The following is a 19,836-nucleotide window of genomic DNA, read 5'->3' as shown; positions in this document are numbered from 1 at the left end:
GAGCAGGGGAAAGCAACATAGCAAGATTTACTAGGGAAGGGACATCTGTAAGAACGGATGGGCACCTCTCCAGACAGGACCTGAGAGAGAGTGCCCAGTCGCTCAGACTGGGGGAGAGCAGGGTTACATGGTTAAGTGGAGAGGGTACACCTGGCCGGCCAGGCGGGCAGCTCAGCAGAGAGGCAGAGGGCTGAGCGTGCAGTCTGGTTGAGGCCGGGGGTTTTTAGGGGGATGGGTCTTGTCTTCCTGGAACAAAGGACTTTTTGGATGTAAATACAAAAAAAATTCCTTTCTGAGTTTCCCCCCTGAAGTTATCAGACAGGGGGAAGCCTGGCTGGCCTCGCCCTGGTTAGAGGAAGGATGGTTATCGGGAAGAAGGGGCAGGACGTCTGAAGAGCAGATACTGGGCTGCACCTGGAAGGTTATTGGATGACTTTGAGATGAGGATGCTGGACCTGGATGCCAGTGCCTTAGGCCTTTGTCACACACACATAAGCTCATTTCTGACTTCCTACCTGACAAACCCACTGAGCCATAACACCTGCTCTATTAATCCCTCTGAATGACCTAATCACTTCGAAAAAGGCCCCACCAGCACTCAACACTCTCAAGGGCAATCAGACTTCAACATGAACTTTGAAGGGGCCAAACCATATGGAAACCGTAGCATCCTGACTCTGCTCCTTCCCCAAACTCCTAGCCTCACAGTGAAAAATGCAATCTTTCCACCCTCCAAATTCTTAACTTGTTCAGCACCAATTCAAAAGTCTGAAGTCTGGTCTCTGAGCCTGTGAAATCAAAACAAACTATCTGCTTCCAAAACACAACAGCAGGACAGGCAGAGGGTAGACACTCCCATTCCAAAGCCACAGGAAAGGGGTGACAGGTCCCCAGCAAGCCGGAAATACAAGAGAACAGGTGCTGAGTCTCCAAACTGAAAGATGAGCTTTCACTCCAAGGGCTGCGCCCTGGACACCCTTGGGCGGTCTGAGTTTGGATCCTCAGAGCGTCAGCAGCCCTGCCCAGCTGGCTTGGCTGAGTTTGGTCCACGCTGCTTTTCTTGGGTTGGGGTTGTACACTGGAGCCTGTAGCTTTCCCAGGTCAGGCAGGCACATGGCAGGTGGCTCTATCGTTCTTGGAGGCTGACTGGGGAGGACTCTCTGTGACTGGCCCCGCCCCTGTGTCCGGTTTCTGTCTGGCCCCCAGGCTGTTTCACAGCATCCTTTGAAATCTAGGAGGAAGCTATACTCCCACAGATTTTTTTTTTTTTTTTAACTTTGTGCACCTGCAGACTTCATTCCGCATGGACTCAACCAACTTACTGCTCATGCTCTCTGACGCCATGGCATGAGTCACGCCTGAACTCACTTAGCCACAGCTGAGTCAGTTTCAGGGTGTTGGTGCTGAAACATGGGGGCCAGTGTACAAAGGCACGCGTGGGTGGCCAGCCTGGGAGCCAGTCCCTGAAACCTTGCCACCCTCGCAGGCCCCTGGTCGGGGACTCGAGGCACAGCCTCCCAGATCTCTGAAATGCCTTCAGGGCCTTCTCCCCATTGCCTGATGCATAATCCCTGGCTTCACTTTAGCCATGCTTGGGTCCTTAGCCAAGGGTTTCTCGGTCACCTTTAGGCATGCTGCTGCTTCTTTACATGGCCAGAAGGCAAATTTTCCACATTTTTGCACTCTGTTTCCCTTTTAATTATAAATTCCATCTTTAATTTTTGATTATTCAAAGAGCAGGGGAAGAGAGAGAGAGCTTCCACCCACTGGGTTACTCCTCAGATGCTCACAACAGCCAGGGCTGGGCCAGGCAGAAGCTAGAGACAGAAACCCCATTCAGAGTTCTCACGTGGGTGGCAGGGACCCACTTACGCAGGAACCAAACTCACTTGCTTGGGCCATCATTTGCTGCTTCCCAGGCACTTGAGCAGAAAGCTAAATTGGAAGCAGAGGTGATACTTGACCCCAGGAATTCCAGTATGGGGGGTGGGCAACCCAAGAGGTGGCTGAAACAGCTGCCCCACAGCACCTGCTCCTAAATTCTGTGTTCAAATCATCCCTTCGCTCTGTCATTTCAGTGTTGAGTAGTTCAAAGCAATCATGCTATATTCTGCTTAGAAATTTCTTCTACCATGGGGCCAGTGCCATGGCTCACTTGGTTAATCCTCCACCTGCGGCACCGGCATCCCATATGGGCGCCGGTTCGAGACCCGGCTGCTCCATTTCCGATCCAGCTCTCTGCTATGGCCTGGGAAAGCAGTAAAAGATGGCCCAGTGCTTGGGCCCCTGCACCTGCGTGGGAGACCCGGAGGAAACTCCTGGTTCCTGGCTTCAGATCGGCACAGCTCCGGCTGTTGAGGCCATCTGGGGAGTGAACCATCAGATGGAAAACCTCTCTCTCTCTCTCTCTCTCTCTGCCTCTCCTCTCTCTGCCTCTCCTCTGTGTAACTCTGACTTTCAAATAAATAAATAAATCTTAAAAAAAAAAAAAAAGAAATTCCTTCTACCTGAAATCCTCAATGCTCTTGAGTTCCACCTTTCACAAAGCCCTGGGGAAGGAACATAAGCAATCGAATTCTTTGCAGTTGTATAACAAGGACGGCCTTAACTCTAGTGTCGACAATGATGCTTCTTGGGGTGGGCATTTGGTGCATTTTGGGCATTTGATACAACAGTTAATCTGCTGCTGGGACACTCCCAGCCCATATCAGAGTATCTGGGTTCAAGTCCTGGCTCCACTTCCCATTCCAGCTTCCCGCTAATGTGCTGGGAGGCAGCAGGTGCAGGTGACAGCTCAAGTACTGGGATCCTGAGATTGAGCTTGGTCCAGGCCCAGCAGCTGTAGGCATTTGGGGAATAAACCTGCAGATAGGAGATCTCTCTCTCTCTCTCCCTCTTGGTCTCTCTGCCAAGCACTTGGGCCATCTTCCGCTGCTTTCCTGGGCACATTAGCAGGGAGCGGGATCGGAAGTGGAGCAGCCGGGACATGAACTGGCACCCCTATGGGATGCCAGCGCTGCAGACGGCGGCTTAGCACACTACACCACAGCGCCAGCCCTACTGAGCTTCCTGTGAAGCCCTCACTCTGCTTCAGTTGGCTTCGGGAAGCAGAAGGGCAAATGCGCATGTGCAGGAGACACAAGCAAGAGAGACTGCACCTGCTTTACAACACCCCCAGCCCTGCCATGAGCACGCACTCACTCCCCTGAGAAAAGCAATAACCCCTCTCTCCTAATGACCTAATCACAAAAGCCCGGCTCCCTCTCAACACTGCTACAAATGGTGATCAGATTCCGGCGTTGTGTTTCAGAGGGGACAAACCCTATTCAAATCACACAGGTCACTTTGCCAGGGCTGCGGGCTGGGCACACAGGAGCAGAGATGGGCTCTAGCCCAGTCGACCTCAACGCTGGCGTTTGGGGGAGCTCCCTGAGATCTTCCTGGACGCTCCATTGCAGAGAACTTCCAGCCAAATCGTTGCCAGCGTCTTCCTGATGGGGCTCACCAGGAGAGAGTCTGAAGGGTAGGGGTGAAGACGCATCTGACAGACCCTGGGCCGGCTCACCCCGAGGGCTTTCTGGGGGCCAGGTGCTGCCACCCGCGTACAGTTCTGTATTCTTAACCGTACTGGCTGGCAGGGACGGTGGCACTTCTTTTTTGGTAAATTTGAAGCGGGGAGGGGGAAGTACTCCCACCCGCTTCAATCCCCAGATATGTGCCATGGCTGCGGCTGGACCAGAGCCCAAGCGAGGAGCTGGGAACTCCGTCCGGGTCTCTCCCATGGGTGGCAGGGACTCAGCTACTTGAACCGTCGCTTCTGCCTTCCAGGGTCTGCACGCTCAGGATGCTGGGGTCAGGAGCCAGAGCTGGGAATTGAACGCAGGTTTTCTGCCGTGGAGCATGAGGCCAAATGGCCCCTGCCCTCTGCTGACACGGTGTGGACGCTGAGAGGGAAGAGCCCTTGTGCCCAAGAGCTCATGCGCACGGCCCTGGGGCAGGCAGGCAAGGGAAGCACTGGACCAAGAGGCAGAGGCCCGGGGCTCCAGCCTCAGCTCTGATGTGCAGTTTGCTGGGTAAGTGGCTTCATTTTGCCAAATGCAAGTGCTCCTCAGAGAGTCCCATGACCACGCCAGATGTGGCCTGCAGGATCAAAAGAAGGATGTTCGAAGGGACATCGCGGGCCGCTGCCGTGGCTCACTAGGCTAATCCTCCGCCTTGCGGCACCGGCACACCGGGTTCTAGTCCCGGTCGGGGCGCCGGATTCTGTCCCGGTTGCCCCTCTTCCAGGCCAGCTCTCTGCTGTGGCCCGGGAGTACAGTGGAGGATGGCCCAAGTGCTTGGGCCCTGCACCCCATGGGAGACCAGGAAAAGCACCTGGCTCCTGGCTCCTGCCATCGGATCAGCGCGGTGTGCCGGCTGCAGCACGCCGGCCACAGCGGCCATTGGAGGGTGAACCAACGGCAAAGGAAGACCTTTCTCTCTGTGTCTCTTTCACTGTCCACTCTGCCAGTCAAAAAAAAAAAAAAAAAAAAAAAGGGGACATCTAGAACTTAGAGTTCCTGCTAAGTCTGAGGTTAACAAAGGCCAGAAAATACTTCTGAGTGTTTCTAACTCTATTCAACTGACACAGCCTAAAAGTAAGATTATGTAATCAAACAGTCCTTGACCCTTATCCATTGTCTTTGAGTTTGGTGCCAAAACTTGACCTGATCTGGTGTTTTTTTTGTTTGTTTGTTTGTTTGTTTGTTTGTTTTTATTCTTGCAGGTGTCAATATTCATACTACGCTGCAGAACATCTAAGTGTATGGGATTCCAAGGTGTGGCCTGCTAATGCATCTCCATGCCTTTCCAAAATAGGACCAGTGCTGAATGCTGACATACATTTGCCCCCCCCCCTCCTTTTTTTTTTGACAGGCAGAGTTAGACAGTGAGAGAGAGACAGAGAGAAAGGTCTTTCTTCCGTCGGTTCACTCCCCAAATGGCCGCTACAGCCAGAACTACACTGATCCGAAGCCAGGAGCCAGGTGCTTCCCCCTGGTCTCCCATGTGGGTGCAGGGCCCAAGCACTTGGGCCATCCTCCAATGCCTTCCTGGGCCACAGCAGAGAGCTGGCCTGGATGAGGGGCAACCGGGACAGAATCGGGACAGAATCTGGCGCCCCAACCGGGACTAGAACCTGGTGTGCCGGCGCCGCAAGGCGGAGGATTAGCCTAGTGAGCCGCGGCGCACACCCCCCCCTTCCCCCCCCCCCCCCCCCCGCCCAGCCCGCAAGGTTTTGAGTAGGGGACTGTGCTTTGTGGAGCGAATCCTGATAAGGCGTGGAGCGTGAGGTGGAGGTGGGTGGATGCCCGTCCCCAGACTGGGGCTCCCCCAGCACTCCCCAGGTGGCAGGTCCTTGGGAAGATGAGTAAGCTCAGGGTGAGCCAGGCAGTGGGGGCACAGTTTCCTAAGTCAGTACTCTTCACACTTGAACTTGTCTCCGAATCTCCAGGGCTCCTGTCCAAATGCAGATTCTGCCCCCCTGGACCTGGAATTCTGCATTACTATCGATCCCAGGAGACACCTGCGCTGCTGGGACTCCCCTGGACGCTGGTCTCAGGCCAGGCTCTGAGGGATGGCGGGTGAACGTCTCCTTGTCCTTGGCCGGGGTTTGCTAAACCCTGACCGTCACCTAATCAAAACCGGATCTAGGCACCGCCTTTTCTGCATCCTCACTGCTCCCCCATCTGCCTGCCTTCGCCTCTTCCTTCCCAGAAGTCTGGCTCACCCTGCGCCTCTGCTCCAGCCCTTGGCTGGCCTCCCCAGCGTCTTATGACTTCACTCGCAGGGTTCCAAGGTCCTGCTTACGTGGGGCATTTTTCCAGCCGGCTGAGCAGCACCGGCCCCCACAAGCAGGAGCTAAATTAATTTAACTCTCACATTCCTGAGATGCCTCACTATCTCTCCTGTGTATCTCCACAGCAAAAAAAAAAAAAAAAAAAAAAAAAAAAAAAAAATTTCCACTATTAAAACAAAGCACTCCTTGGCCTTGACCACCCACAGACATTACCGTAATGCATTTACTCGCTAGGCAATGAGTGATCCGGAAAACTGTCAGTGTGTGCTTTATGTTTATTTCACTAGTTGCAATGCCCTGATTGATGTCTTTATTGTTATTGTTTTTTTTTATTTGAAAGGCAGAGCAAGAAACAGGCTGAGCTAGGATGAAGCCAGGAGCCAGGAATTCGATCAAGGTCTCCTACCTGGGTGGTAGGGGTCCAAGCACTTGAGCCATCGTCTGCTGCCTTCCCAGGGACATTAGCAGGGAGCTGGATCAGAGGCCTAGGAGGTGGGGCTGGAACCAGCAGTCTGACATAGGATGCTGGCATTGTAAACAGCAGATGGCCAAAACCAGGAGCCCAAAACTCAGTCTGGGCCTCCTACGTGGGTGGCAGGTACGCAAGTACTTGAGCCATCATCTGATACCTGGCTGCACGTGTATTATCAGGAAGCTGGATGAGAAGTGGAGAAAACGGGGGGCTGATGCGGTGGTATAGTGGGTAAAGCTGCCGCTTGTGATGTTGGCATCCCATATGGGTGCTGGTTCGAGTCCTAGATGCTCCACTTCCAGTCCAGCTCTGTGTTAATGGCCTTGGGAAAAGCAGTGGAAAATGGCCCAAGAGTTTGGGCTCCTGCTACCCATGTGGGAGACCCGGATGAAGCTCATGACTTCTGGCTTTGGCCTGGCCCAATCCTGGCTGTTGGGGAAGTGAGCCAGCAGATGGAAGATATCTCTCTGTCTCTCTCTCTCTCTAACTCTGTCTTTAAAATGAATTAAAAATAAAAATAAAAAAAAAACTCTTAAAGAAAAGAAGAAGTGGAAGAGTTGGGACTTGAACCAGGCTCTCTAATAGGGGATGTGGGTGTCCCAAGTAGCAACTCAGCCACAGTGCCAGATGCCTGCCCTGGCCTCTCAGTCTACGTGTATTTCACTTTACAAACTCTGGCTCACGTTACATCCAACACTTTGCAAACTGCTGCCTCTCCATTTATAGTACACCGTGACCACTTTACAAGTCAATAAAAATTCTTCCACTACATCATTTTAAATGATCATGTAATTTTCCACGTAAGAGATGGGCTTTGGGGTTGTTATTAATCATTTCTGGTTAAAGTAAAACTGCAGTGAACATCATCACTCAACCAAAAGGTAGCTTGTGGATGCTTCCGGGGAACTGTATTGTTAGGTCAAAGTATATGGACTTGTGCATGGTTTTGCAGCAGCGTTGCCAGACCAAAAAGCTGCCTTCCAAACTCTTAGATAAACAGTGGATCCTTTGGACAATTCCAGAAATTGGTGTCTGGAATCCTTGGTCAAGCAGCATTGAAACTAGAAAGCAGAGACTTCCAGAAGTGGGAGGAACGTGGGGGCTACGCCTGTCACATCCCTCCGTTTCCAGCTCAGAAAGAGGTGCAGATGTGCTTAGAGATCTGTTTTGGAGATCTAAAACCGTCCGAAGGCCAAGATTTTATGTTCCCACAATTCTAGGCTAACCTAAAACCTGTAGTTATCTCATCGTTTATCCTCTCGCCCAATATTTCTATATTTAAAATGAAGAGTTTTGGGGCCGGCGCCGTGGCTCACTAGGTTAACCCTCTACCTGAGGTGCCGGGATCCCATATGGGCGCCGGGTTCTAGTCCTGGTTGCTCCTCTTCCAGTCCAGCTCTCTGCTGTGGCCCGGGAGGACAGTGGAGGATGGCCCAAGTGCTTGGGCCCTGCACCTGCATGGGAGACCAGGAGGAAGCACCTGGCTCCTGGCTCCTGGCTCCTGGCTTTGGATTGGTGTGGCTCTGGCCGTAGCAGCCATTTGGGGGGTGAACCAATGGAAGGAAGACCTTTCTCTCTGTCTCTCTCTCTCTCATTGTCTGTAACTCTACCTGTCAAATAAATAAATAAAAATATTTTTAAAAAATGAAGAGTTTTGGTTAATAGGGTATTGGTTATTACGGTACAGCCAGCTGACGACTATGATACAAGCATTACAATCTCTCTGGGTACCAATACAGAAGGACGTCTCAGATATATGTGAGAGAGGCCCGGGCAGCATCTACAATATACACGTTTGGATAAAGAGGAAGAAAAGGAATACATCGACATTTTGCCATGGACGTCTGGGGGGGGCATAAAACATCTTTGGAAATGTGCATAAGAAACTGATGCTATAACTTTTCGTTTCCAGGGACATTAGGTGGCTGGGAAAAGAACGTTTTCACTGCAAAATCACACCTTTCACACGCTGAGCCATGCACGTGTATTACTTACTCTAAAGTAAAATAATATTAATTTTTTTAAAAACCATGCATGAATCCTGCAATTTTTTCCTATTTTTTAAAAAGACTTACTTATTTATTTGAAAGGCAGAGTTACACACACACAGAGAGAGTGTGTGTGTAAGAGAGTGTGTGAGAGAGAGAGAGGTCTTCCATTTGCTGGTTCCAAATGGCCACAATGGCCACAGCTGAGCAGATCCGAAGCCAGGAGCCAGGAGCTTCTTCTGTGTCTCCCGTGTGGATGCAGGGGCCTAAGCACTTGGGCCACCCTCCTCTGCTTTCCCCGGTGCGTTAGCAGGGAGCTGGATCGAAGTGGAGCAGCCGGGACTCATCTGGGATGCCGGCGACACAGGCAGCAATTTACCCATCGCGTCTCAGTGCTGGCCCCTAAAATAACCTTTAAGAATCATAAAATGGGGCGGGCACTTCCGGACACTTGATTATATTACCAGCTGGATATCTGCCTGTATTTATTTCTGCCTGTTCTCCAAATGCCGTCCAAGAGATCAGTAAAGGAATAAAGAGAGGACTGTCATGTGGCGAGGCTGTGGGATGGGTCACGTGAGCTCACTTTCGGAAGGTGGCGAGGCCGTTGGCACCACGGCACAGCCTGGCTGCCAGCCCTGCTCTCTACACTTGCCTCTCAGGAGTTCTTGAGTGAATAAGCAAACTCGTTTGCATTCCTTTCTTTCTGGGATTTGCCTGATGATATAAAAATAACAGGTGTGGTCAGCATGTATGTTACGGTGTGCCAGGCACCGTGTTCCATCTCTGCGTGGATTATCTCATTTAAACTGCAGATCAAGCAGGTGGGTCTTCATGCCCATTTTAGGAGAGGAAACTGAGGCACGGAGGCGTCACCTCACGCGCTCAGGTCTCCATTACTAGTGGGTAGAGTGTGGAGTTGGAGCGAGGTCCCAGCTCTGACCTGGAAGGCTGCCCTGCCGGAGAACCCTGGCTCTCCCTGCTTTTGCCCGACTGTGCATCACCCCCCCCCCCCTACACATGAACTTCTGATGGACTGTTTGCCTTTTCTCCATATTTCCCAAGAACTCTTTGTGTTCGGGCTGTAGGGACTCTGAGGTTGGAAGGCTCCGTCTGGACTGTGGGCAAAAGAGGCCTTAGAGATGCCTGGCCTTCCAGTGATGGCAGGTCAGCCCAGGTTGCGGAAGTGATGGCAGCAGGCCGACCCAGCGGGACGGGATGGAGGTCTGTAAGGGTGAGTGCACTCAGACCCCCGCGGAGAACCAAGAGTGACTCACTGGGGGAAGACAGGAGCCCGTAGCTCGCGGGGTGTGGCAGACAGTCCAAAGTCGTCCAAAGGAAGACGAGGTGAACCTGAAACAGAGACAGCTGGCCAAGAGCTGCAAATCAGATCCGCCCCCAGCTGCCAGGAAACCAGAGCCCAAGCCCTTGCTGCACTGGCTAAGGGCAGAAGGAGGCGACTGGAGGGAGCAGGTAAGGAGCCGAGGGGGTCACGGAGGGACCGGTTCTGGGCCCCAGAGGGTGAGCTCCGGGAGGCGGGCCCCAGCAGGCATCTTTGAGCTGTGAAGCCTGGGGTAAGCCACTTGCCCATCGTGGCCTCCCCATCTGGGAACAAATGGGCACCAAAATAATCCTGCTGGGTACCAAGCACTCGCTGCGTTCTGCTGGACGCATAGATGACTCCTTCCTCACAGTCTCTTTGGAGGAGGAAAAGGAAGCTAAGAGAGGGGCCCAGCTGTTTGTGCAAGACCAGCATGGAAGTTTCAACGCCTGAAGGCTTTCCACTCCCCGGTTCTGCCTCTGGCACAGAGGCGTGTGAGAGGATCAAACGGCCTACGTAAAGAGGAAAGGTGGTAAAAGGCAACATTATCCTCTCTGGATATGCTGCCACACTTAGGTCCTGGCGAGGACAGGAAGGTTCTAGAAATATGCCAATTCTCCCTCTCTACCAGCTTGGGGTGGAAAGCCCTGGGCTGAGGCTGCAGCTACTGTCTGGTGATGACTCGCTCATAACCCGAGGTGAGGGCTTTGGGGGTGGTGCCCGGAATTCTCTGCAGCTGAGATGTCCTGGCTTGAAGGTGTGGGTGGGAGGGTGGGGTCCATACACAGCCAGAGTCTCTCCTGGAGAGACAGGACTCCAACCAGCTGCAAACACAGGGAGTGCCTGCGGGCGCTCGTGATCATCCCTGCCCTGAAACTGAACCGAACTCTGCAGCTTTGGCCATGCGGCTTCGAGAACGTGGTTCTGATCCGCAGCAGGAGGAGAGACATGTAAGGGTAGCAAGACAAGCGTGCGGCAGTAAAGTCAGAAATTCCAGAGAAGAGAACTGGGTGGGGGGAGACGGGGGTGCGGAGAAGTCCAAGCCTATAATCTTGCCCCCAGAGGTAACCACTGTGAACATCTGGTAGTTTATCTTTCCAGATCTTTTTTCTATTGGGTTCATGTTTTTGAAAATTGGATTGTGTTGTAATTTGGTTTTATTACTGGTTCTTTTTCACTTAATGACATTATATTAGAGGCAGATTTCTATGTTAATAGGTGTTTTATCACATCATTCCGAAGGCTGCAGAACGTCTCTTCTTGAGGATGGAGCAGAACCCCCTTGTTAATGCCCGATTATTGGCTAACGAGGTTGTTCTCTGTGCTTCACTGGGCCAGGGCCTCCTTGGGCTTCTTCGTAATCACATCTTTGATTATTTCCATGGCTAGATCCCCAGTGAGGGGACTGCTGCGTCAGGGTTATGTACATGCTAAGGCTTTTTTTTTTTTTTTTAAAGATTTACTTATTTGTTTGAAAGGTGGAGTTACAGAGAGGCAGAGGCAGAGAGAAAGAGAGAGAGAGAGAGAGAGAGAGGTCGGTCGGTCTTCCATCCACTGGTTCATTCTGCAGATGGCCACAATGGCCAGAACTGCGCTGATTTGAAACCAGGAGCCAGGAGTTTCTTCTGGGTCTCCCACGCAGGTGCAGGGGCCCAAGGATTTGGGCCATCTTCTGCTGCTTTCTCAGGCCACAGCAGAGAGCTGGATTGGAAATGGAGCAGCCGGGACTCAAACCGGCACCCATATGGGATGCTGGCACGGCAGGCGGCAGCTTCACCTGCTACGCCACAATGCCGGCCCCATGCTAAGACTTTTGAGAAATATTAGCAGGCAGCTTCTGACACACACTCTGCAATCCAAGTGCTCCTTCAAGCTCCGTGCAGAAAATGTTTCCATGGCTTTGAAGGTAACTGTGACCCTACCTCTCTCTCAAGTCCATTTGCAGCAGTAATGCTGGCCGCCTCATATTTAAGACTTTCCTGGGTGCCAGGCTCTAGCTAAAGGCTTTACCCTCCCTGCTCGGGCTCTATCTAAAAGCTTTATTACTTTTACCTTCCTTTTTGCAAGAGGAAACGAAGGCCCATAGAGGTTAAGTGATGTGACTGGAATCAGTCATAGATAGCCCTAATAAGCAGTGCGTCTGGGATCATGAACTTGGACAACCTGATTCCCAAGAAGCCCACTGCTTCTTAGAAAGTGGTTTTGATTCTGTCTCCAGGGATCTCTTTTGCACCATCCTCTTCTATCTTCGCCACCAACTCCCGACCTACAGACATCATCCATGACCTCACAGCCCTGGACCACACTGCTAGGGCCCTTCGCTGCTCATCCATGTCCACTCTCGTCCCTTTTCAGTCTGTCCTCTGCTCTGCTGTTTTAGTAATGGAAACAGGAGCAGGTCACCCGCCCACTCCCCAGATAAAATCCAGAGAGAAGTCCCTGCACGCACAGGTCCTGCCTCCTACCTCTCCGCCTTAATCCCGAGCCACGTGCCCAGCCCAGTCCCGCTCTCCATGCCTGGGGCACCCCGGCTGCCTTCCGCTTCCTCACCTCTGCCCTTTGTCAGATGCTGTTCCCTGGACCCGAGATGCTCTCCCTCCCCTCTCTGCACCCCTGGGTTCCTTGCATCCTTCAGTCTCAGCTTTCAGGGCACCCTTGGGAGAAATCGTCCCTGGTGGTCTCCTCATAAGCAGGCAGCCCCTCAAGCCTGTTTTCCCTGTGGGCCTTTACAGCGTGCATAACTTAGTACTTACTTATTGTTTAAGATTTATTTTATTTATTTGAAAGGCAGAGTTACAGAGAAATATATATATAGAGAGAGGTCTTCCATCCACTGGTTCACTCCTCAGACGACTGCTATGGCCAGAGCTGTGCCGATCCAAAGCCAGAAGCCAGGAGTCTCCTCCGGGTCTCCCATGTGGGTGCAGGGGTCCAAGGACTTGGGCCGCCTTCTACTGCTTTCCCAGGCCATAGCAGAGAGCCAAATCGGAAGAGGAGCAGCTGGGACTAGAACCAGTGCCCATATAGGATGCCGGTGCTTCAGGCCAGGGCTTTAACCCACTGCTCCACAGTGCCGGCCCCGCCCATTCCTCATTAAATATCTCCTTGCTTCACCTGACCCTGAAGGGCTGTGAGGTCATGGATGACGTCAAATTTTTTTCCTGGTTTACTCAATGCCTAGCACACAGTAAGCCCCCAGTGACTGCTGCCTGGACGCCTGGTACGCAGAATAAGGCGTGGATCCTGGGTGAACCAAGCTAGCTTTGGTGAGGGCTGTGTCCTCTCCCTCCGCCTGTCTTGTCTCCTTTTCCCTGTTCAGAGCAGTGTCAGGCCTAGAGGAACAGCCCCAGGGAAGAGAGACTGTAAGTAGGTTTTTCTTTAGGGCCCAGGGGCCAGCCACCGCCCACTCCCCGGGGGTACAGCGCCTGGATTCCTCCTGGTCAAATACAGCACTGTCTAGCTCCAAACACGTGCATCCAGCAGGTGCACTGACTTCATGACGGCGGCGTGGAGGTGGAGTAGGCGTTCAAAGGCACAGGGCCCAGTGTTGACCTTGACCAGTTGGGTGACTCTGGGTGAGTCACCTCTCCTGGCCCATCTGCAAAGTGAATATTTAGGAGGAATAAGTGGCCCTAGTTGAATATACCCCACTCCCACCCCAGAAGCTCAACTCTTTAAACTTTTCAAATGACCGATAAGAGAATCAGATAAAGGTCACATGTTTCTGGGTGCAATGGGGAAGCAGGGATGCAGCGCTCCTCTCCAGCTTCCTCCTCTGAGTCTGCAAGTTTGGGGAGATGGCCAAGTCTTGGACTGGACCTCTCCGCAGAAGGGGCCCGGATCAGATATTCAGAGCGTTTAGGTGTTGGAGAACATTTCACAGCAATCGAAGTGCAGAGCAGGCAGCCCCTTTGTGCAAGGAGGAGGCGGCTCTGGCTATCCTAGAAAAGTGATGAGGGCCCAGGAGAGAGGAAGCCCAGAAGACTCACCCTCCTGCCTTGAGAGGAGGAAGTCACTACGCCTACCTCTCAGGCCAGGGATTTCCCGTCTGAAGGGACAGCCCCTGGAACATACAGATAGCTCGGCTTCCAGGTCCCGTGGGTTGCCACGCCCTGGGAGGGACTCAGGTCCCCCACATCCCCACCCCACCACCCAGGCCGCTCCCTGGCCTTGGCTCCAGGTAGGTGTGCTCTAGAGGCTGCAGCCGGGGCCACCTGGCAGCCCCAGGTGCTGTGCGGGTGCTGCCATGGAGACAGCCTCGGGGTTGGTGACGAGAAAGAAAGCAGTTTCCCAAAGCATTGCAGGTTCAGGTTCAGGAGAGGGAGAGGCAAGAGCCCCAGACCTTCAGTGTAGTCTGCCCGACCACTGGAGCCCACGGAAGCCCAGGTGGGTGCCCAGAAGGTTTCTCAGGACAAAGGGATGGAGGGGGTGGGGGTGTGTGGCTGAGTCCAGGGGAGACGCACTGGGGCTGATCTGGGGACCCGGGCAGGGAATCTCTTCAAGGCTTCTAGGTCAAGGAGAAACATCGGACAATGGGTCCCCTTGCCAGGCAGGGGCCCCGGGAGCCAGCTCCGAAGGGTTGCCCCTCTGGCCCTAGGGGCTGAGAGAGAGGGCCTGCACTGGTCCCACCGAGGGGACCAGAAGATTCATGTAGCCCATGGCTGCACTGGTGAGGGATTTAAGGCGGCCAGGAAGGAGCTGACTGTGCCTCACTCCCCTTCTCCCTGGATTCAGAGCGGCCAAGGGCAGACACAGGGAGCTCCAGGGCCATCTCTCTGCATCTCTGAAGTCCGGGGGACATCCGTCTCCTCTCAGGCCAGCTGCTTCCGGTGCTGCTGGTGCGGGTGGCTCAGCCCTGCCCCGATGCTGGGGAGACTCACTCAATGGCTTAGGAACGGGGTGATCTAGAACAAAACGCTTTGAAGCTGCCTTCTCATCTGTCGCCTGTGGGTGATATCTTTGAACATCCACAGGGTTCCTAGCCTCAGTCAGAGCGCAGGGAGCGCGCTTACCGGTGTTCCTTTGCCCCTTTTTCCTCTCTGCCAGGACACCTGCGGGGCAGTCGCCTGGGCATGGCGGAGCAGCAGGGCCGGCCGCTGGAGGCCGAGTGCCCTGTCTGCTGGAACCCCTTCAACAACACGTTCCACACCCCCAAGGTGCTGGACTGCTGCCACTCCTTCTGCGTGGAATGCCTGGCCCACCTCAGCCTGGTGACTCGGGCCCGGCGCCGCCTGCTGTGCCCGCTCTGTCGCCAGCCCACCGTGCTGGCCTCGGGGCAGCCTGTCACGGACTTGCCCACGGACACGGCCCTGCTGACCCTGCTCCGCCTGGAGCCCCACCACGTCATGCTGGACGGCCGGCAGCTCTGTCTCAGGGACCAGCCCAAGAGCCGCTACTTCCTGCGCCAGCCTCGGGTTTATACACTGGACCTGGGCCCTGAGCCTGGGACCCAGACTCAGGACGTGGCCTCCCAGGATGTGGCCCCTGCCACGGCGTCCGTGCCCATCCCCCGTCCCCGCCACGACTCCCTGCGCAGGTGTTTCCGCAACCCTCAGTTCCGCATCTTTGCCTACCTGATGGCGGTCATCCTCAGCGTCACCCTGCTGCTCATCTTCTCCATCTTCTGGACCAGGCAGTTTCTTTGGGGGGTGGGCTGAGCCCTCTGCTCCCAGGCAGGAAGGGTTGCGGCTGGACAGAGCTCATTTGCCGTCATCCTCAGAAGCATAGGTCGTTTTACAGCCCAGGGAGCCCTTACCCTGGGTCGTCGCTCCTGGCGGGCCCTCCTGTGATGTCAGGGGAGAGGCGGAAGGGTTAGGAGACGTGGTGAGACCTGCAGGTGTGACCTCGGGGGTCACGAAGGGCAGAGAAGCCGTCTGACTACACAGCAACCCAGCAAGTTGTGCCAAAGGACTGGGCAATGGTACCCGGGTTCCAGACCAGCCCCACAAGTTGCATTTCCCACAGGAGCTGCTTTGAACTTAGTTCATGTGTTGTTTTTTGTTGTTGTTGTTTTTACTTCGTTCTTTTTTGCTGTGTGTTGCTAAAACATTTGGAAAGTGAGCTTCCGTTCTGTGGGCAAATGTGCCTGTCTCCTCTTTCCAGCACTTTCTTTGGCTGTCTTTCCCCCAGCCCCAGTAAAAATGGTCTGCATTCATCCGTTGACTCCCGTATCCATTCTACGACCGTTGACTGGGCTGGGGCTGGAGCCGGAACTGAGGGGACAGAGGAGGAGACTATGAGTATGAGGCTGGGAGCGTCCTTCCCAGCAGTCCCATGGGCATTCAGAATGCAGGGTGACCCTGTGTCAGCGGAGTTCAGAGCCACAGGAGTAAAAAAGTCTAAAGGTCAAAGAATCAGGAGCCAAGGGCTAAGAGAAATCTGGGCTTGCGGGGTGGGGGGTTGGGGGGAGGTCTTTATCCCTCTGGGTGGGTGCAGAGGCCCTAATAGGAAGGTACTAGGAGAGCTCTGGCTCCACTCCCACAAGCTCTTCACAACATGAGAGCGAAACCCTGGGCAGAGGCAAAGCATTGGCTTCTATCGCAGGCTGCAGTAGTAGGTGCGGGACCACATCGAATCCAGGGACCAAGGGAACGAGATAGAACCTGAATGCTCAGAGAGGCTTGGCAAGTCGTTGCCTTGGTACTGAACACTTGGATTTCTGCTTCCCTGGTTTTTCTAAATATTTATTTGAAAGGCAGAGTGACAGGGGGGAAGGAGGGAGAGGGAGGGAGGGAGGGAGGGGGAGAGGGAGAGAGAGAGAGAGAGAGAGAGAGAGAGAGAGAGAGAAAATCTTCTATCCACTAGTTCATTTCCCAAATGCCTGCAAGAGCTGGGCCAGGCCAAACCAGGAGCCAGAAACTCCACTCAGGTCTCCCACACGGAGACCTGGAATCCAGAACTTGGGCCACCACCTGCTGCTTCCTGGGCGCAAGAGCAGGAACGCTAGATCAGCAGTGGAGTGGCTGGGACCTGAACCTGCGCTCTGCTATGGGGTGCAGGAATGCCACGTGGCAGCTTCAGCTGCTTCTCCTCAACACCCGCCCCCGTTTCCCTAGTTTTAACCTTGCCTGGTGGCTCAGGGCTCTGAAACAATCTCAAAGTGGTTAAAACACCATCACATGGGGCCAGTGCTGTGGCTTAGCGGGTTAAAGCCTTGGCTTACAGCACCTGCATCCCACATGGGCACCAGTTCAAGTCTTGGCTGTTCCACTTCTGATCCAGCTCTCTGCTATGGCCTGGGAAAGCAGTAGAAGATGGCCCAAGGCCTTGGGCACCTGCACCCACGTGGGAGACCTGGAGGAAGCTCCTGGTTTCTGGCTTCAGATCAGCTCAGCTTTGGCCATTGTGGCCATTTGGGGAGTGAACCAGCAGATGGAAGACTTTCTGACTTTCTCTGCCTCTGCTTCTCGCTAACTGCCTTTCAAATAAACATTTTTAAAAAATCACAATTATTTAAAGATAACCTTTTTCTTTTAAATTTGTAGAATAGGGCCGGCACCGCGGCTCACTAGGCTAATCCTCCGCCTAGCGGCGCCGGCACACCGGGTTCTAGTCCTGGTCGGGGCGCCGGATTCTGTCCCGGTTGCCCCTCTTCCAGGCCAGCCCTCTGCTGTGGCCCGGGAGTGCAGTGGAGGATGGCCCAGGTGCTTGGGCCCTGCACCCCATGGGAGACCAGGAAAAGCACCTGGCTCCTGGCTCCTGCCATCGGATCAGCGCAGTGCGCCGGTCGCATCGCGCTGGCCGCGGCGGCCATTGGAGGGTGAACCAACGGCAAAGGAAGGCCTTTCTCTCTGTCTCTCTCTCTCTCACTGTCCACTCTGCCTGTCAAAAAATAAAAAAAAAAAAAAAAAAAAAAAAATTAAAAAAAAAAAATTTGTAGAATAAGCTTTCAGAGGCCAGAATGTTTGTCTTATTTGCTGTAAATAGGAGTTTAATGAGACTAGCTTCCATAAACTCCTTTAAGGGGTCTTAATATCATATTCTAAAATGGCTAAGACATGAATTTTGTATTGAGTAAAACCAAGTGGTTTTAAGCTCCAACATACAGAAAATTTCCGATTGCAAAACCGGAAAGTTGCCCACGTCACCCACCAGGGGACCGGTGCCTACCTCTCTGTTTGCGGCATCCAAGATAATTACAGTGAAGCTGGGACTCAGCCTCCCCCCACTGACTTCATTCCTTTATACCTCTTTGCTCCTTAACCTTGCAGCAGGGCAGCCAGGCCAGGATCCCATCACGTTCTCTGAGCAGAGGGACAGACGAGAGCTGGGGGAGCCCCAGGAGAGCGCACTCCCCTCTGCACAAGTGCCCCTGCTTCCAGTTACGTGCGCCTCATCCCCACTGCATAGCTGAACAGAGGCTCTGTGACCCGGCCCTTGCTTTCTCAAGGTCATCCACTAGGTGTTGTTTCAGTCAAAACAGAATTCCTGTTTGTGGAGTGGTTAATTCACCACGCAAGTAAGGAAAGACTCAGGTCTGACAGCCTTTGGATAGGGGAGGACACACTTCACCCTAACAGCTGTTGTCACTCTCAGATGCGCTAAGCTTGGGATAGTGCCTTCCTCAGGGGACACTCGTTAAAGCATCGTTAGTACTCAGTCAACAGGGGTCATGCTCCTGACGCTTAAGGCTCTGAGGTCAGGGACGCTAAGATGCATGCGGTGTTCCACGAGATGTCACCTATCCTAAAATGCAGTTATCCCACTGGACAAACACAACTGGTTCCTCGTAAGGTCACGAGGCAGGAGGAGCTCATCTGCTCCACTTGGCATGAAGCCAAAGATGACCTGTCAAAGGGGCAGTGCCTGAGATGGAGTATGGACAGGCTGGCTCGCGCAGGACAGGTCACGCTGGCTGCGCTGGTCTTTTCGCCTGAGTGGTCAACGAACTCGACAGACCTGTGAAATATTTTCATGGGTCACAAATGGTCAGACTGACTGGGGTTCAAATTAGGGAGCACCATTTACTGAGTAACTCTGAGCAAGTTAGTTAACTTTTTGAGCCTGTTTTGCCTGTAAAAAGGCAATAAACTCATGAAAGTGTGAAGGGTCAACACGATGTGTGAATCTGCCTGGAGCAGTGTAAGTAGGTGCTTCGTTAACTGACAGCACGACACTGACTGACACTGACGGCACTGACCGCTAGGGCTAGGGCGTGCAGCTCACCTTGATCGTGAGGTGCCACTGCTTCTCAGCTACCCACTTACAACGACATCTACTTCCTGTGGCCAGGAGGTATCTGTTCTGCCAAAGGCGGGGACGAAACGTTTCCACTCAGCTGCTACCTCTTGGAACAGCATCCCAAAACAAACAAGAAAACATGCCTAAGGGAATTAATACGACAGAGATAGTAATGAAAAATAATTTCTGAAAAGAATGAATTCCCTATGAAGGAAAGAGAGCTTAGTAAATGCCATAACATACCCAACAAAGGGAGACCTAGGCCTCAGAAGCTGAGCCACACAGGAAATGCAACCCTTCGGTTATACGTGAGAACAGTATGTTTGATCATCAATTAAACAGACTCCAATAAAGCCAGCCCCTCTGGAACAGCGAATAAAAGGATCTGGGAGCGGGTGGTAGGCACACTGGTTACATTGCCGCGTAGGACACTCACATTCCCCATGAGTTGCTAGCTCCAGTCCTGTTTCCTGCTAATGTACCACTTGGGAGGCAGCAGGTGCCGGGTTGAGTGCTTGAGTTCCTGCTACCGCCGTGGGAAACCTGCATTGAGTTCCAGGCTCCTGATTTTGGCCTAGACCAGGGCTGGCAGTTGCAGGCATGTGGGGAATGAACCAACGGAAGAAGCTCTGTCTCTCAACTCAAAAAAGGAGGGGGGATGGTGTTTTAAACATCCAAGGGCAAGTCACCATGTAAATCCTTACTTTTCCTCTACACACGATACTTGTTTCCACCAATCCTTACTTCTGTGTGAACTTACTATGTGATTTTGAAGTTCAGAGGCTGTGTCTTCGTGGTGGGAAGAGGTGAGGGTACTGCTAAATGACTGATGACTGACCGTCAGACACACCTCACTGGGAGCCTGGCCCACATGCAAACAGCCCTCCATTTTATTTAAAACATTGCCCACAGAGGGCTTCCGGAGGAGACAGAATCTGGAGTAATTCATAGGTGAGATCATCTGCTACACTCCAAGCTAAAAAAAAGACCTCTATGGACCAGTGACTGGGATTCAGAAAATATTTAACTGTAGAAAATA

The 19,836-nt window shown here is 53.1% G+C and overlaps 1 protein-coding gene across 2 annotated transcripts; it reads left to right on the top strand.

Moving 5' to 3' along the window:
• The first annotated feature begins 9,618 nt into the window (after positions 1-9,618).
• RNF183 (ring finger protein 183) lies at positions 9,619-15,771 on the top strand. Of its 2 annotated transcripts, none has more exons than XM_008263668.5 (2): positions 9,619-9,769; positions 14,664-15,771. In XM_008263668.5, exon 2 carries the CDS (start codon positions 14,690-14,692, stop codon positions 15,272-15,274), a length of 585 nt encoding a protein of 194 aa, XP_008261890.3. In that variant the 5' UTR covers positions 9,619-9,769; positions 14,664-14,689; the 3' UTR covers positions 15,275-15,771. The 2 variants fall into 2 exon arrangements, with proteins under 2 accessions (XP_008261890.3, XP_008262949.3); XM_008264727.5 differs by lacking the exon at positions 9,619-9,769 and adding an exon at positions 10,460-14,003.
• Positions 15,772-19,836: the final 4,065 nt, after the last annotated feature.

The sequence above is a fragment of the Oryctolagus cuniculus genome, chromosome 1 (genome assembly GCF_051225735.1).
Source record: "Oryctolagus cuniculus isolate XC-2025 breed Fujian yellow rabbit chromosome 1, ASM5122573v1, whole genome shotgun sequence".
NCBI classification, from domain to species: domain Eukaryota; kingdom Metazoa; phylum Chordata; class Mammalia; order Lagomorpha; family Leporidae; genus Oryctolagus; species Oryctolagus cuniculus.
Note: the sequence above shows the minus strand (reverse complement) of the source record. Positions and strands in the feature narration are given on the sequence as shown.